This window comes from Harpegnathos saltator, unplaced genomic scaffold (genome assembly GCF_003227715.2).
Source record: "Harpegnathos saltator strain DR-91 unplaced genomic scaffold, Hsal_v8.6 scaffold180, whole genome shotgun sequence".
In the NCBI taxonomy this organism is placed as follows: Eukaryota; Metazoa; Arthropoda; class Insecta; order Hymenoptera; family Formicidae; genus Harpegnathos; species Harpegnathos saltator.
Genome location: NW_020229962.1, coordinates 182,975 through 198,747, shown reverse-complemented (window position 1 = coordinate 198,747; position 15,773 = coordinate 182,975). Strand labels below are relative to the sequence as shown.

Below are 15,773 nucleotides of genomic sequence, written 5' to 3'. Positions count from 1 at the left end.
CGCCTACTTTCCGTGTTATTTTATTCGGTATGCGATTATTCAAAGCCACACATTAAATACTACTACTCGGCAATCGGGGTCAATCGTTTTCCGTGCCACATCAAAGCATCTCTCATCCGGGGATCCGTCTGACACCTAAAGGATTTGAAACACCCACTTTAATATGGCGGCCACTTGACCCTCTTTCCACGCTGAACATCCGCTGAACTTTCAACCGCGATCAACGACGACTGATACTCATATTTGTATCTACTTAAACTGACGACGCGTCGTCGATAATGAATAATTTCCCTTGAAGCGATGACAGCTGCAGAGGAACGAAATGGACTCGCTCAACTGACCAACGTGGTGACGTGTGGCACGAGGAGCCGAGCTGTCGCGCAGTTTCACGTGTCACACAGCGCACACGTCGACGAACGTCGCGGAGCGGGGCATCCCGGTTAACATACGCGCGTCGTTGTAGACGTTCGAGGACGCTGGGCACGTTTGGACGTATACGCATACGTGTGTGCGCGCGCGAAGAACGATTTGTCAATTTGTCAGAAGCTCCTCTAATCTGAAGGAATTCGCCAAACGACGACGATGGCACCGAAACAGAGAATGCGCATCGCCAACGAGAAGGCGACGAAGAATATCACGCTGCGCGGCAATGTACCCAAATCATCGGTGAGTCCTCGCTTGTCAGGGTAACGCGGAAGACGGGTTTCGCCGACGAAACGACGAAGAACGCACGTCAAGCCGATCGTGGAATCGTCGATTGTACCGTTCGAAGAAATAGGAGGAAAATCGCGCCACGGGAGGCCCGGTTTTATGTAGCGGATATTTAAGGGGAAAATAACATATGGTTTTGGAAGGAGGGCGAATCAAGTGAAAGTAGGTTCTTTGCGATCGTGGGGTCGTTACAAATTGACGATTGTCCGTCGTCAGTATGTTTATCTTCGGATAAAAACAGTTTTCAGCCTAATTTACGATTTGAGGTTATAGAGAGGCTCAGTTGCAATGAATTTGTACAAGCTTTAAGTCAACGTCGATATTTGCTTTGTTACAATATGTATCGCACTTTTGTCGAGAGTTATCGCTCGAGTTTACCCATATGCATATTCCATCTGTTTCTATCAATGGACAGCTGTCATAATTATACGTCGCAATATTGTTTACATGTATGTTCCATCTGTTTCGGGATGATTATACCTGGTTATGTTAAATCAACAGGAATTTTTTCTTTACTAGAAATCGCAAGAGGGATCTTCTGTTGGACCTTGGCTCTTAGCTCTATTTCTCTTCTTAGTTTGTGGATCTGGTAAGTATACATATAATAATCCTGACATATAAGATGCTAAAAAATTAGACAAATTTACAAAATTAAATTAAATTACAAAATTTTTAATCTATGTCATGTAACTTCAAAATGAAACATTGCTAATTTTAATTTGAAAGTTTCAAAGTGTAAGAATAAACAAAGAATGCTGGAATATTTATATCAAATCTTTATCCTGCAGATAAACAAATAAAAAAACATAAAGGTGACTTGCTTTTTCATAATGAAAGTCTCTGCTAATAGATGCTAGATTAAGACAATAATAAAATAGTTTATAATATAAAAGTAAATGACTATAAAAAGTGTTGTTAACAAAAAATATTAGTCTTCATCTCTTTTATATCTGCAAAGTTTGTCAATTTTTTAATACACTATGTATACATACACATATACACACACATGTATATATACATAATAGTGATATGTAAGTTTGTAATATAAGTTTATTTATAGGATTTACATATCAGTTAAAAAAAGTATTATTTTTGTTTTTTTATTACTTGTATCTAGAAATATACTTGAGTTTTTAAATTAATTTCTTAAATTTTATGTGAAATTATAATTAAGAAGTAACATTTTATTTTTTATTCTGTTACAGCTGTGTTTCAAATCATCCAAAGCATCAGAATGGCTTGAAGATGTTAAGGAAAAGAGATGCTGCTGTTAATCTTAACACATTTACTCATGAATACATGGAAGAGACTGACAGACCGTTTTGATACAGATTGTAAAAAAGGAGAAAAATACTACGGGAATTGCAATATCACCGTAACAACAACATCTGGATAGTAGCTAGAAAACTATTTTTTTCTGCAGAAGCTCAAACATTTATTTATACCACTTATATTTATAAATGCATTTATAAACGTTTAACTTAATTGTACTACACATAGACGAAAGAAGTGCTCGTATTAGCATACATATGGCATCAAAGAAATACTGTTTTAATGCAATTGGTGAAATAATTATTCTCACTTTCAAAGTTTTATTACGGTCTGATCGTTTAAATTGATGTTTCTATTAATATAATGTTGTATATTGCTTCTTTCCAAATATATTCTTTCGTCCATGGGTAAATATAGTAAATAATTGTATATACACAAACAACTTATTGTATGGATTTCTCCTTAAGCAGGCTTGTCTAACTGGTGACACAGGAGGTTTCTATCTAGTAGACAGACTTAAAGCATTCCACTGTAAACAGTTGGTAGCTTCCTGTTGTCCATATGTTATAATGGCCTTTGTATGATGCTTACCTATTATGAATGAAGAAGAAAGATAGAGTGATCATACTTATAAAAATATATATTATACATAATATTGAGCATTTGCTACTGGCATTGTCTCTTTTAATAAAGTAAAATAGGTACATATATTTATGTGTATATTTATGTGTATATTTTAAGTAACAATATATATACATATAAGTATATGTATAAATTGTTTTATGTGATTGCATTTTATACGATTGTTTCTTTGTTTGTCTTCTGTTATACTTTTATATCAGATATCCCCAACTGCAAACTATTTTCCAACATGATCTTTGTTATGAGTAGACATGTCTATACAATGTTTCACTTATGTTCATTATTGTTATTTGTTCAATAGCTATTAGTAGATATTTGAAATTTAGTTGTATATAAATAGCATTTGATTCTATTTCTTATAATATTTCTATGTAATATTTAATAGTATCAATTTGAAATTTCTTAAAGACTTTAAGAATCTATACTGTTGTATGAATTACAATTTATGTAACAGTACAATTTTTAATTATTTATAATTGAGTATAAGCTATAATAAGATAATGTATAATAAACAATAATAATTTAATATAAGTTATAATTAAGTATAAGAGTTTTATTGGGCATTGGGATTGTACATACATAGTACATACATACTAATTTTAAATTGTAAACATAACTACTGAAAACTATCTTAGGTTAATATTATACATATATCAAACTTATCGAACATTCCGTTGGCTGTCAGATAAAAAATTTCTAAGGAGCCTAATTTTTTCTCTAGGCACCCTAGAAATTCTCTATCTGATAGCCAATCGGAACGTCTAGCAAGCTTGTCGTCTGATGCATGTAATATTAGCCTTAAGATGGCGTTTCAGAAAAATGGTCGCAAACTATATTATCAACCATAACATCAAGAAGATCGTTAATTCCCAAGCGTCTTCGATGAGATAAGATTGTTGTATCTACATCTACGTCAGACATTGAAAATAATTATAGGCTTTCGATAATTTATTTAAAAAGAGAACCACAATTAAAACATTTGTAAATTTAATTGTATGTTTGCAAAATGTCGTTATTTCATGAATATAACAAAATTTCCAAACCTGATAGTAAGTATCCACATATTTGGTTATATCCTTATATATAAGCTACACTCTTCTTCATACTTTTTATATAATTTATTTCTTGAAATATCTGTGAATTTGAAATAAATTAATGTCTTGAAAAGATCTGTGAGTTTTGAAATAAGTTCGAAATAAGTTAATGAATGAGTTTTAATATCAGTTGTCTTATTTGTTATATTACTATTTATTATAGTATATGATAAATATAATAACTATTTATTACAATATACAAAAATAAAATAATTATGATAAGATTCTTATTTATTTTCTATTTTAAAAAATATATTTAATATATATAAAATCATGTATCATGAAATGTATCATGCATAAACTAATCAATTGTCTCATAATACAGATTTGATAACAATACCCATGCCATCACCATGTAAAACAACTATCTTTAAGCCTAAAGGGCAGAAATCAAAAGGCTTATCAATAAGATCTAACTCAGATATGAACATATGTCATAGCACACGTCCAATTAGTGCAAAAGGAAATTTATATAATCCCAAAGAATCAAAAATTTCAAAGCCTAAGACAAAACAAGATAGCTGCGGATATACCTTATCCAAAGTGGAAACATATCCACTAAAGGTAATCTTTTTCAAAAGCAATGAAACTGAAATTATATTTTTAATATATGTTAAAAATATGATGAACATATAAAATATATAATTTAAATGGATTTATTTATTGCATATTTATATATATCTATATTCTATTAAAAATAAATTTACTATATATATACATATATATTTATAATGTATCTTTTTCTATAGGAACAGTGGGAATTTCCTAGTAGTAAACATTGCAATGTTGAATTTCAAGGATTTCAGAAATTAATTCCAAAAGGAGAGAAAAAAGAAATTAATAAAGATAAAAAAACAGAAGAGATAGCAGATAACATTTTTAAAAAACCATTGCCTCCTAAGAAATTTGTTAAAATTCGTGAACCAGAAAATTTAGCACATCCTTATGATGCACAATATGAATTTGGTATGTAGAATTATGTTATAAACATTTATGTTATAAATAATTATGTTATAACCATTATGTTATAAACAATTAGCTATTGTATTAATGGGATTATTCTTACGAAAATATTTATGTTTCATAGATCATAAATATGTTGAAACTATGGAGCAAGAATTCATAAATCAATACTTAAAAGGAAAGGAAAATATAATACCTTGTGAAAAGAAAGGTCAGATAAATATCAATATCATATAATATATATTTGTGAGTTTTATATGTAATTTGTTAATTTTTTGTTTCAGATTCAGAAACATTACTAGCTGTAGAAATTCCGAAACTTATTTTTCCTAATTTCTTTGATGAGGAATATATAAATCTTTCATCTCCTGAGCTGCCCTATATATCCGACGATGACACTTTGTGATTGGGGTAGTTATAAAAAAGATTTATTTAACATGGGACTTTAAAATTTAAATTTTTACTTAATATCGTAGAGTGAATGTTTGAAACTAAAGTGATATAATGCAGTCTTTATAATCAAAGAAATATTTTTACATTAGTACATATATATACACATACACATATGTACATATATATGTATATATATATATATATTTATATGGATATATATGTATATTTATACGTATATATATATACATATATACATATATATATATGTATATATGTATGTATATGACTGTTTAGTACAATAGAATTAAAAAATAAAGTTTAGTTAAAAATGGATGTTTAATAAAATAGTATTAGAAAATATTTGTTCAATATTTGTTTAATTGTTTGGTTATACTTTCTTTGTTCAACAAAAACAATAAGGAGCTTTTATTCAGAAATACTTAAAAATACTAAAAACAATATATCATGATTCATTAGCTCTTCTTTAAAAATTTGAAGTTAAATTATAAGTATTAAAATATGTCAACATTTATTATATTCCAACAAAGCTATATTTCTTTTTTAATATTGAAAAACAGTTATTTCCATAATTTTTGAATTCGGTGTTATCTCTACATTAGATAGCATATAGAAATTAAAACAGTTACGTCATTTGCATCTTGTAACGGCCATGTTCTTTTGATATCTTATCGTTTAATAAATATTAAACAGTAGCGCAATAATCGTTACAAAATAAATTCTCGCCAACGATTTTGATCAGCACGTGATTAAGATATTTATAACACGTAATTAAGAAGTTTGTGATACATGATCATTGAGGTGTAGTAGTTGTCGCTTCGAGGGCTCTCTTCTCTTCGGACAACAGAGTGATTTTTTCGCCATATTTCTCTCGAAGACTCTGAAACAGGGACAATTGAGTTTCGTACTCCTTTTTGAGATCAGCATTTAATCGCATCGCCGTGTCCATCTTGCTAATCATCGCGTTATGTCGATCACGTTCTTCAGTTATCTTCCGCTCCATACTATCGACTTCTGCCTATAATATCATATATCTTAGCTATTAAATTCCATTATGTCACTCAAATTCGTCTTATTACTTATAAAGAAAACATGCATTCTTTTTGCAGGTACAGCTATATTGTCTGTTTACGAAACGTCGTCAGCGATTTGACGAGATCATTCGGCTTACCTGAAGCTGTTTCACCTCCATATTACGGATCTGCAGTAGGTCGCGCGTGATGGATACCACTTCCTTCAGCGAAGTCACTTGATTGTTCAGGGCGTTGATTTGATTTTCCTGATTCGCAACCACGTGATTCCTCTCCTCGTACATCAACGCTGTCTGTGCCAATTGGCCTCGCAGCTGCTCCACCGATCGTTGCAGGCTGGTCTCATCGCCACCTTGACGCGTCGTCGCGTCGTAGGTCGCTTGCAAAGTAGCTAGCTTCTTCTCCGTCTCTTCCAACTTCTTTCGATAAATGTCGCGCTCCCTCGTCCTGTTCTGTCGATCATAAGGATCCTCAACGTTAAAGTTTACATGAAGAGAACTGAAGAATCTACAGACATTTACAGGAAGACGCGGTTTATATTAAAGGAGTAAAATCCAGCAAGTGGAGCGTGTTAATATACGGAGGTAGAAGTGCACGCGAAGAATGCAGAAAGTGGCTCGACAAGCTTCTCGACAAGGTCCTCGCTAAATGTGAGATTTAACTGGGTTCACAAGACTGCGAGGTGAGTCGTTTCTCCAGGAACGTTCCCCGTCTTCCGAGGTTTTCCTCACCCTGACTTTCTCCTCCAACTGCGACACTGAGGCCACATTGTCGCCTTTCGTATGCACGATATTTGGCTTCGAGTTATCGTCGGTCTACGAGAAACGATAAACTGAGTAAATAGCCATTCGAAAGGATCATTTGCGCGTGATTTGGCTTAATTGGAGTCGTACCGTACCTTGTCTTTATCAAGCAGTTGTATCGCCGCGATCGCGTCCTTAGGATCCTCCTCAGGATCCTTTGCATTTGTATTTGTAATCTTCGTGACGGAATCAGCGACTCCTTCGACGGGCGCGTTCGCTTCTGCACCTACTTCCGTTGACATATAATTCTCTCCCGCGGATCCGATTACATCTTGCGCTATATCGACGTTTGTCGGTTTTATCGCGATCGTCGATCGTGACGATGAGTCGTCGGTCTTCGTGGCTTCGACCACCGGTGCATCTCCGCCAGCCGCAGGAACGGGTCCCTCCATTTCGGATATAATTCTGCAAGGATGAAGTAGCCTCGATTCAGCTGTAAATTGTCAATTAGTACAGTACGGTGGTGCAAAGACAATAGAGAAATCGCGGAATATTGGTTTCTGATAGAAAGAACGACTAATGCTTCTTTCATTTTTTCTGTTTTCGTTTATCACAAATCACGTTCTCCGCCGTATTTCAGGCAAATGCGATGTTGCTCGTTATTAATTTCAGTCGCTCTTTCATATTTATGATGTATTCAGCGTGCGTGTTACGCAGTGCTCCGATAAAATGTCGACATTTCGGAAATCGTTGAAACACCGATCAATTTGCCTGCAAATTTTCAATAAAAACTGCCACTGCGGTCGCGAATGTATTGCTTTACGTCGATGGGAATTTATCGGGAAGTATGTACGAGTATCAAGTATTTTTTTCTTAAAATACCTCTGCTAAACTTCACTGTTATCCGAAACAACTCTCTTCAACGACTAAGCAAGAGCGCTAAAGTATTTTTGGACGTCCGTCGTTCGTTCTATTTTAAGCTGCATTGCTCGTTTGTATGCTGCTTGTACATTAAAAATATTTATATATTATAACAAATATTTATACTAATATGGAATTATTCTTATGTGTATTATATCCGTCATTTAATATGTTAAATTGTTTAATTACGCATTGTAGTTTCCTACTTACTGTTTATTATATTTACAGTCAATATTACAAAATAATATTTTATGTACATAATAAAAATTGAATTTCCATTATGTCTATTAAAATTGAATTTTCATTATGTTTATAATGTGTTAACTTAGTACAATGTTTGCTGAAATATAAGAAAATTTAAAATTTGCTTTTGAAAATATATTCATCATATTCCTGATACAAATAATTTTTCAGTAGAAAAACTCAATCAAGATATAAAATTGAATGATCGTTATATCACGTTGAACTCATATCTCGGCATTTATTATAATCTGGAAAATTGGATTAAGCGCAAAATGTTTTTTAAATCATTTCACTATCGTCATTTTCATTAAAATTACAGACAGTTGAATTTTACTTATTTTTCCTTATTTACTTATTTTCTGGTAAAGTAAAAGTATTTTAATGTGTTCGGATATATTTAAAAATTTAATATATGTCGACTTATTCAGTTACTTTACAACCTCGAATCTTCAGGGCTGCGTTCCGATATTCACTGTTAGCACTAAAATTCTATAGTATATGTGACATAAACTATGTATTTTCAGTACTGGCAGTGAATTTCGGAACGCAGCCCAATAGAGATGGTGGCGACTTGTAACGAACACTTTAAATGTAATCAAAATAACGGGTTTAATAATCCTAATGGAGGATTCTCACCAAGGCAAGGCATACGATGTACGACGTTCGATATCCAATGAGAGAACAGCTTTCCAATTTGCAAAATTTATACGACTAAACTATAAATTTGAACACTCGAGTTAATGCGATTCTCATACAATCGCTTACTCGCTACTTATTATCAGCAGCAGGATTCAAATATATGCTGCAATATGAATGGTATGCGTCCAATTTAGCAGAAGTCGAAACATTTTTTATAACGTTAATCAACAATATTTTCTAGGCAACATCCATAATCAAAAGTTCGTTTGTGAACAATACAATTCTTTTATTGTATGTACCTGGTGCAAAAAAATATTTATGTTTCGAATATTTTTATACAACTTTTCATTCTCAACATTGCGACGATATGATAGAATTTTATGACACATAGATTTTGCAAAATGTTTCTACCTTGTGACGTGCATACAATTTTATGATATATAAGAAAAATATATTCCTTTTTAAGAATTGCAAATTATGTTTCTATTTTATATTTTACGTTAAAAAAGCCTCGAACTTCCTTGTTTATAATTCTCTATTTATCTGCATGAAAACGGAATAAATATGAATAATATATTAATTATAAGTTAAAAGCATTAATTGCATGTGTGTTCGCGACTCTAAGCCGTCGTTTAGGTCACGTCATGCCAGTAGCGGCTTTCCGTCGGCCCACTTGTCGGCATGGGCAGGAGAGAAGCCGCCTAGTCCCTCGCGAATCCACAACGCGTCGCATGCTTCGGACTCTCATGCACGCGCTGCTCTCGCGAAGTCGAATTCGTGCGAATAAGGGTATATAAGAACCGCCGCCGCTGACCAGCCTTCCTCTTGTTCTTAGTTCGTTGTTAATCTTTCGGCAACTGCCGTTCTGATCAAAGGGCGCTACCTGTGCACTATTGTCGGTGCACGCTTCCTTATCGACTTGCTCTGAACTTTCTTAGAGCCGTTCTGCGCGTAGTACAGATTCAAACCAACGCAATCTACACTCTGCTGAGTTGACTTGCGGTGCCTAATACATCCTGCTGGGTTTAGAGGCTCTATGGTGAGAATCTACTATTTCTAGTGGAGTTAACTTCGTTTCCACGCGCCAGGAGCGATCTCGATCGCTTCCGGGTGGAACAGGGGACTCTGTCTTTCCGAGTGTCCGTCGAGGACCTCGACTGTTAGAAACTGCGTTGCCGTCTCCTTGGGAAGTTTGCGAACTCTCAGTCCAAGTATTCGCCACGAATCTTGGCACTTTCACGAGCGACGCGCTCGCTCATTTAGAGAATTCTGAGCCCTCGTTCCAAGCGTCCACACGACCGTGGCCGGTTGCCCAGGAACGAATCCGTCGCCTCCCGCGTGACAAAGTTCAGCGTTTTCGGATGTGCATTGCTACTGTTCTCTGAAAGCGGCCTATAGCGAAATTTCAATATCGCCGTCGCGATAAAGGATTAAGTTCCTCTTATTAAAATTTAACCACAAGTTAACGACTCGGCTTCGACCCTTCTGATAAGAGTGTTCCACTCCCTCGCGCCGTCGCAAACAATGTGCGAGGTAAGAAAAAAAAGAAACATGAAAAATCGTCGGCGGGATTCGAACGCTCACCTCCGGCGTAAAAAAGCGCCAGGCGGATGCCTTCAGGCCAGTGCAGAATAGGTTGCCAATAGTTGCGAGTTACAACGGATGGCAACTACTAGTTACAAGTGCTACTATTTCTGGTTCCTTCCTTCCTTCAATCAATATATGGCTCTGGGCCTGTTGAAGTAAGCCCCTACGCCATTCTCCTACTATTTCTGGTTGGAAGCAGAGAGAAATTGAAAGCGGCCAATACGGCATTTCTTGCGACCATAGACATAGTATGAATAGACGGAGCCTGACGTCACTAGGGCTGACGCCAGCGAATAATGGGAATGAGATAGTACGAGGAAGTGTATGCTCATATGCAAAACGGTTTGCACACTTTTTATCGAGTGAAATTGCTGCGCATCTAGCTGTCAAATATGATAGCTACTGCTGACATATATGTGCGGTATTCGGTCCTAACAAGAGACGAAAGTGACAATACACGGTGACCGTAAATATATTGCGTGTTATTAATAAAGATAAAGATTAGATTATATACGACGTTGCATGTATAAATTTTCCTTTAATTTATTTTAACGTATAATTATAAGTAGTAGTATAATCTAAGAAGCAAATTTACAAGCGGGATAATGAAAATAATTTAATAATTCAAAGTTTTTCCGGCGGTGCAGCCTTACATCGGTCTTTCGGTTTTAGCTCTTTCGGCTGAAACTTCTGTTCGCGTGGAGCATCGCGGCGACAACTATGAACGATGTCTTCAATTTCTGCGAGCGCAATTCTGCGATTGAAAAGTGTTTATTTTAAGACGACTTTAAGAAGAGTATTCATATCGTGATTAGTCAATTTCTTACTGCTTACGTTTTACTGCATACTCGTACTGCCGTAGAATGGATCTCCGATTTTAACGCTACCGTTTGGCTCCGGATAACGTAATCTCGGTTTTGCTCGTCTTTCGTTTTGATAACGTTGCGCTCTTCAACATTATATCCATTTTACTGGACTTAGATTTCTCCAACTGTGATTTATTTTTGTGATTTGTTAGATAGATAGATAGATAGTTAGATAGATAGATAGATAGATAGATAGATGAATGGATAGATGGATAGATAGATAGATAAATAGATTCAATAAATACGCACCATTTTCTGGAGAAGTTTTATAAGAGTTTGACGAGAGGTAGAAGAACGAGAAGTAAAATGACGGGAGGTTCGTGTACATTTTTACAAAAATTTTGAAAATTTATAATTTGATCGATGGATTTTGCCTTATTCATCTTCCTTTCACACTACACTCATTGCAGACTCATTCTGTTCATTCAATCTCATCATTCATTCACCGAGGATTGTCCATATCGCATATAACATTTATACATCATAATACATTCTCGGAGGTGCACTTAATAACGAGTGACACCTCCGTTGTTGTCAATCACACTATTCAATCTTTGGGGCATGGATCTTATTAAATTTTGAAATAATTCCGGCCTGGTACGAAAACGTTCCCATTGAGTCAAAACATGTTCGAGAATTTCACGTGAACGTGTGGTTAGTGGATCCCATTCTTGGACTATCATGCCCCAAAGATTTTCAATGACATTCAGGTCGGGCGATTTTGCTGGCCACTCCAACGTCCTGATGTTGGGTTGTGCAACCAGCCAATCGCGGACAACCCTCGCTGTATGCACTCCAGAGTTGTCTTGAACAAAGTTGACGATTGGTATGTCATTAAAAGTTTAAATTAAAAGTTAAAATTATACACCTCGTACGCTGTATAATTTAACTTTTAATTTAAACTTTTAATTTTTTAATTTTTAATTTAAAAAAATTTTTTTATTTTTTTTATTTTTTTTATTAGTACATTCTATTGTAGAGACGCACAGTCTACAACATATTGCGACAATATGAGGCGAAAGGGCACATCCTGACATTCAATACGGGAGGAAGAAAATGACGGAGGAAGTAGATAATAACATAATTCATTCTATTAGAGAAAACAGCTTTCCATCAATTCGCGATATTATATCTAGAACAACAATAGGACGCAGACTAAAAAAAAAACGTGGAAATCGGAGATCCATTCTATGGCAGTACGGGTATGTAGTAAAACGTAAGCAGTAAGAAATTGACTAATTACAGTATGATTACTCTTCTTAAAGTCGCCTTAAAATAAACACTTTTCAACCGCAGAATTGCGCTCGCAGAAATTGAAGACATCGTTCATAGTTGTCGCTCAAGACCGATGTAACTTCTTTCTTGCACCGCCGGAAGAACTTTAAATTATTAAATTATTTTCATTATCCCGCTTGTAAATTTGCTTCTTAGATTATACTATTAATTATAATTATACGTTAAAATAAATTAAAAGAAAATGTGTGTGTGTGTGTAGATCACGTACGCACACACGCACACACACACACACGCGCGCGCGCGCGCGACACACACACACAAGAGGTGTAAATCCGATCGTGCAACCTCCACGCGGTACACCTTGGGTAATGCTAATGCCGACGGTACTGTAACTTTGAAGCTTCATAACTCGGGATGTACTTAACAAAAAAATAATTTGTTGTAGTGTTTTGGAAAACTCTTGAAATATGTTATAAGAATGTTATAAGAATATGCCAAAAAAAGTAGGGCGTTCTATTTGAAAAGTTCAAGGTGACTTTGCCCTGACCTTGTTGACGCTAGCCAAGATCAAACTGATAAGATCAGTAAATAGATCATTTTAAACCTTACAACTTTTGCCTGAAATATTTTTTCCAAAAACTGATTGTTTTCGAGATATTTTATCTTTCGAATACTTTTTGAGAACCCTGTATATACTATAAGATCCAGGATTTATTCAGCGATCGTAGTTAGAAATAATATATTTTGCTAGTCGGTTAGACCTCTAAAAGATTCAATTGTTAAACTTTTTGAGAAGCGTCTTAAATGAAAGAATCTATTAGATAAAATAATGGAAAATGGAGGAAAGGTGTTCCGATCATTAAAGGTATATAAGTAACCAGAAAATAAAATTAAACAAAAGAAGTATTTTATACATATATTTTAAAATAACACATACACATATAAGAAATTACATTCATATAAATTTAATATAAAATACGACATATATATAGACAATTTTTATATTTCACATAGATATAAAAGTAACAAAGATTATGCATATCAAAACTATTTGCATATTAAAACTATATACATGTATCAATTAAGATTATTAATAATCTTCAAAAGAAAATTAAAATAAATCTCACTATCGCATCATATATCAAGATCAAATCAAGATATGATCAAATATCACATATCAAGATTAGGAACGTTAATAAAGAAAACAACAAGTACTTTAACATAATACCTTTTCGCTTCATTTAGAAATGATTTCTAATGCAGACAGTTCCTTTTTCTGTGAACATTTAATCGAGTCGCTTAGTAAAATGTGACGAATTTTTGATCTTTCATGCTTGATTGATCGAAATTCTGTATATCGTTTCGCGCGAAAAACTTGCTGATCGTCGGAGATCGTTTCTCCAACACGTAGACTTGCCATATTAATATTACTACTGTTTCGATGCGGAAAAAGTTGCCTTCTTCATTTATTAATATATATCCGCATGCGTCCAATGTCAAATCGCTGCATTCTATAGCCGACGTAAGGAACCTTCGGACAATGCTCCATTCACTAGTGCAAGGATTGTCGATATTAATTTCCAACTTGATTGTTTCCATTTGTTTCTCCGTCCCGGGTACAAGCACTTTCAACTCGGTTTTCATTTCTACAACAACATGTATCGTGTCGTACAGAGTGGGTTCGGAATCCTCCAGTCTGAGATTAATGAATCTCCTTTTCACGTCGTATTTTCCAACAAAGTCGCAGCATTTTTGAAGTATTGCATTCAGAGCTTTCATACATCGCTCCTATAATTCCTTGTTGCTCAATACTTTATTTACAGTTAGATCCATGTCGTATTCACTGTTCTGTGTCCAATCTTTCGTGTCTTCTTTGTCATCTTCCGCCATGAATCTCTCTCTTGAAACGCTTCGACTTTCTTATCGCCAATCAGGCCGAACCCTATCCTGTACTGATGCTTTCCGTACGACAAGTGGTCTTGCATACCTGGGTTGGCCTCGATTTCTTTCGCTATCTCTTCCCTGAACGTCTTCGCCGACATGCTATTTAGGCCAGGTATATATTGGCAGAGCATGTCATACAGACAATTCTTGGAATCGTCGCTCATGCCACTGTCGTCCCTACTAACCTGAAAGTAACCGTCCTTCAAGAAGATCTTAATTACTGTGCCTTGTTCACCGTCCGACATAGTTGAGGTTCTCTCTGATAGATCGGACGCTTCATCTACGACGAGGGTCAGTCCTTTGACATACCCCTGATTCTCCAGCATACGCTGAAGAATCGGGAGACATGCGGCCACATAGGTCGTGTCCATCGGCACGTTCTCGCGCACGATGTCCGCGAACAACTTGGGATTGCGGGTCTTCATCAACAAATTTTGCAGATTGTTGTGATATTCCTTCTCGAGCTGCTTGCGCTCCTGTTCGGGCATGTCCCTGAATTCCTGCATCTCGTATTCCTGACTGTACTGTTGAAACCTGCCGGAGTATTTGTGCTCCTCGTAATCGCTGTACATCGATTCTATCTGGCTGCTAGCGTAGTTCACTATCACCATTGCGACGGTGTCCATGATGGGCCTGACGATGTTCTCGTCGATCACCTGGCTGGCTCGCGCACGCAGTGTCGTTTTCCACATTGATATGACATCGTACCTGAATCTGCTCATATCTGTAGCATCGTCGTCCGCCGAATTCCGTTGGTCTTGTTGAATACTTGTGCTAATTTCATTCAATTCGCTAATCTTTATTTGCAGACGCTCGTTCAACTCGTTCAGCATATTGTCCGTCATCTTTCCTAGATCGTAGAGAACAGATATCTTCTCCATAATCGTGCTGGCCGGATCTATCAGGTCTAGCAGTGTCTCCACTTTAAACGAGCCGACGAACGCTGAATGGACAGACTGGGATTGCTTGACGACGTTCATCACGGTGTATACTAGCCTGCTACATATACGCGACAATTCAGAGGTAATACCGCTTGCGAAATAATCGTTGGTCAGGTCTCTTATCATTGTTGTCGCGTTTTGCCGGCCCAACGTTTGATACGCTGTTGTCAAAGTGTCGGACATGATGTGCTGCTCTACGACTTGGTCGATCTTCACCATCATGGAGAAACCGATGTTTCGGCATAGATTATGCAGATACTTGTCTACGACCCAATCGACACTTGCGCTCGTCAGACTGAACGCGAAGCTCTGCACGGTGCTCATCACGATGCGCTTTGTGAATTTTTTCGTCAACAAATAGGTGCCCTTGCGCATCAGCTCATTGAACACCTGTTTACCTGACGTCGTGGTGATTTTCGTACCGGCCGTCGAAACGAATCCGATAATTTTGTTTGCGTAAGACGAGGTTTTATTTGCGGACGAGAACATTGTTCCAAGGCCGAACGTCAAACCGGTGATCGCCAGACTC

General features: G+C 35.9%; 3 protein-coding genes across 4 annotated transcripts; 2 read left to right on the top strand and 1 right to left on the bottom strand.

Moving 5' to 3' along the window:
• The first annotated feature begins 374 nt into the window (after positions 1 to 374).
• Positions 375 to 1,991, top strand: LOC105192626 (stress-associated endoplasmic reticulum protein 1). The gene is made up of 3 exons (XM_011156880.3): positions 375 to 666; positions 1,231 to 1,300; positions 1,917 to 1,991. Exons 1-3 carry the CDS (start codon positions 583 to 585, stop codon positions 1,952 to 1,954), a joined length of 192 nt encoding a protein of 63 aa, XP_011155182.1. The 5' UTR covers positions 375 to 582; the 3' UTR covers positions 1,955 to 1,991.
• A 1,311-nt stretch (positions 1,992 to 3,302) lies between these two features.
• LOC105192625 (uncharacterized) lies at positions 3,303 to 6,390 on the top strand. The gene is made up of 6 exons (XM_011156879.3): positions 3,303 to 3,674; positions 4,045 to 4,283; positions 4,469 to 4,685; positions 4,807 to 4,893; positions 4,967 to 5,093; positions 6,203 to 6,390. The coding sequence occupies exons 1-5, from the start codon at positions 3,632 to 3,634 to the stop codon at positions 5,086 to 5,088; spliced, it is 708 nt and encodes a 235-aa protein (XP_011155181.2). The 5' UTR covers positions 3,303 to 3,631; the 3' UTR covers positions 5,089 to 5,093; positions 6,203 to 6,390.
• On the bottom strand, positions 5,768 to 7,830 carry LOC105192624 (filamin A-interacting protein 1-like). Of its 2 annotated transcripts, none has more exons than XM_011156878.3 (5): positions 7,750 to 7,830; positions 7,023 to 7,360; positions 6,856 to 6,939; positions 6,265 to 6,576; positions 5,768 to 6,111 (listed from the first exon to the last, which is right to left on the bottom strand). In XM_011156878.3, exons 2-5 carry the CDS (start codon positions 7,317 to 7,319, stop codon positions 5,887 to 5,889), a joined length of 918 nt encoding a protein of 305 aa, XP_011155180.1. In that variant the 5' UTR covers positions 7,320 to 7,360; positions 7,750 to 7,830; the 3' UTR covers positions 5,768 to 5,886. The 2 variants fall into 2 exon arrangements, with proteins under 2 accessions (XP_011155180.1, XP_011155179.1); XM_011156877.3 differs by having other exon boundaries at positions 7,023 to 7,332; positions 7,750 to 7,802.
• Positions 7,831 to 15,773: the final 7,943 nt, after the last annotated feature.

What these genes read in the sequence shown, in the direction of transcription:
- LOC105192624 (XM_011156878.3), bottom strand. Translation starts at nt 7,319, where the DNA reads ATGGAGGGACCCGTTCCTGCGGCTGGCGGAGATGCACCGGTGGTCGAA. An exon ending in AGTTGGAGGAGAAAGTCAGG is followed by an intron (nt 6,577 to 6,855) that starts GTGAGGAAAACC and finishes TATGATCGACAG; the next exon opens with AACAGGACGAGGGAGCGCGA. An exon ending in TGGAGGTGAAACAGCTTCAG is followed by an intron (nt 6,112 to 6,264) that starts GTAAGCCGAATG and finishes ATGATATTATAG; the next exon opens with GCAGAAGTCGATAGTATGGA.
- LOC105192626 (XM_011156880.3), top strand. Translation starts at nt 583, where the DNA reads ATGGCACCGAAACAGAGAATGCGCATCGCCAACGAGAAGGCGACGAAG. An exon ending in GCAATGTACCCAAATCATCG is followed by an intron (nt 667 to 1,230) that starts GTGAGTCCTCGC and finishes TTTCTTTACTAG; the next exon opens with AAATCGCAAGAGGGATCTTC. An exon ending in CTTCTTAGTTTGTGGATCTG is followed by an intron (nt 1,301 to 1,916) that starts GTAAGTATACAT and finishes ATTCTGTTACAG; the next exon opens with CTGTGTTTCAAATCATCCAA.
- LOC105192625 (XM_011156879.3), top strand. Translation starts at nt 3,632, where the DNA reads ATGTCGTTATTTCATGAATATAACAAAATTTCCAAACCTGATA. An exon ending in TGGAAACATATCCACTAAAG is followed by an intron (nt 4,284 to 4,468) that starts GTAATCTTTTTC and finishes CTTTTTCTATAG; the next exon opens with GAACAGTGGGAATTTCCTAG. An exon ending in AATACCTTGTGAAAAGAAAG is followed by an intron (nt 4,894 to 4,966) that starts GTCAGATAAATA and finishes TTTTTGTTTCAG; the next exon opens with ATTCAGAAACATTACTAGCT.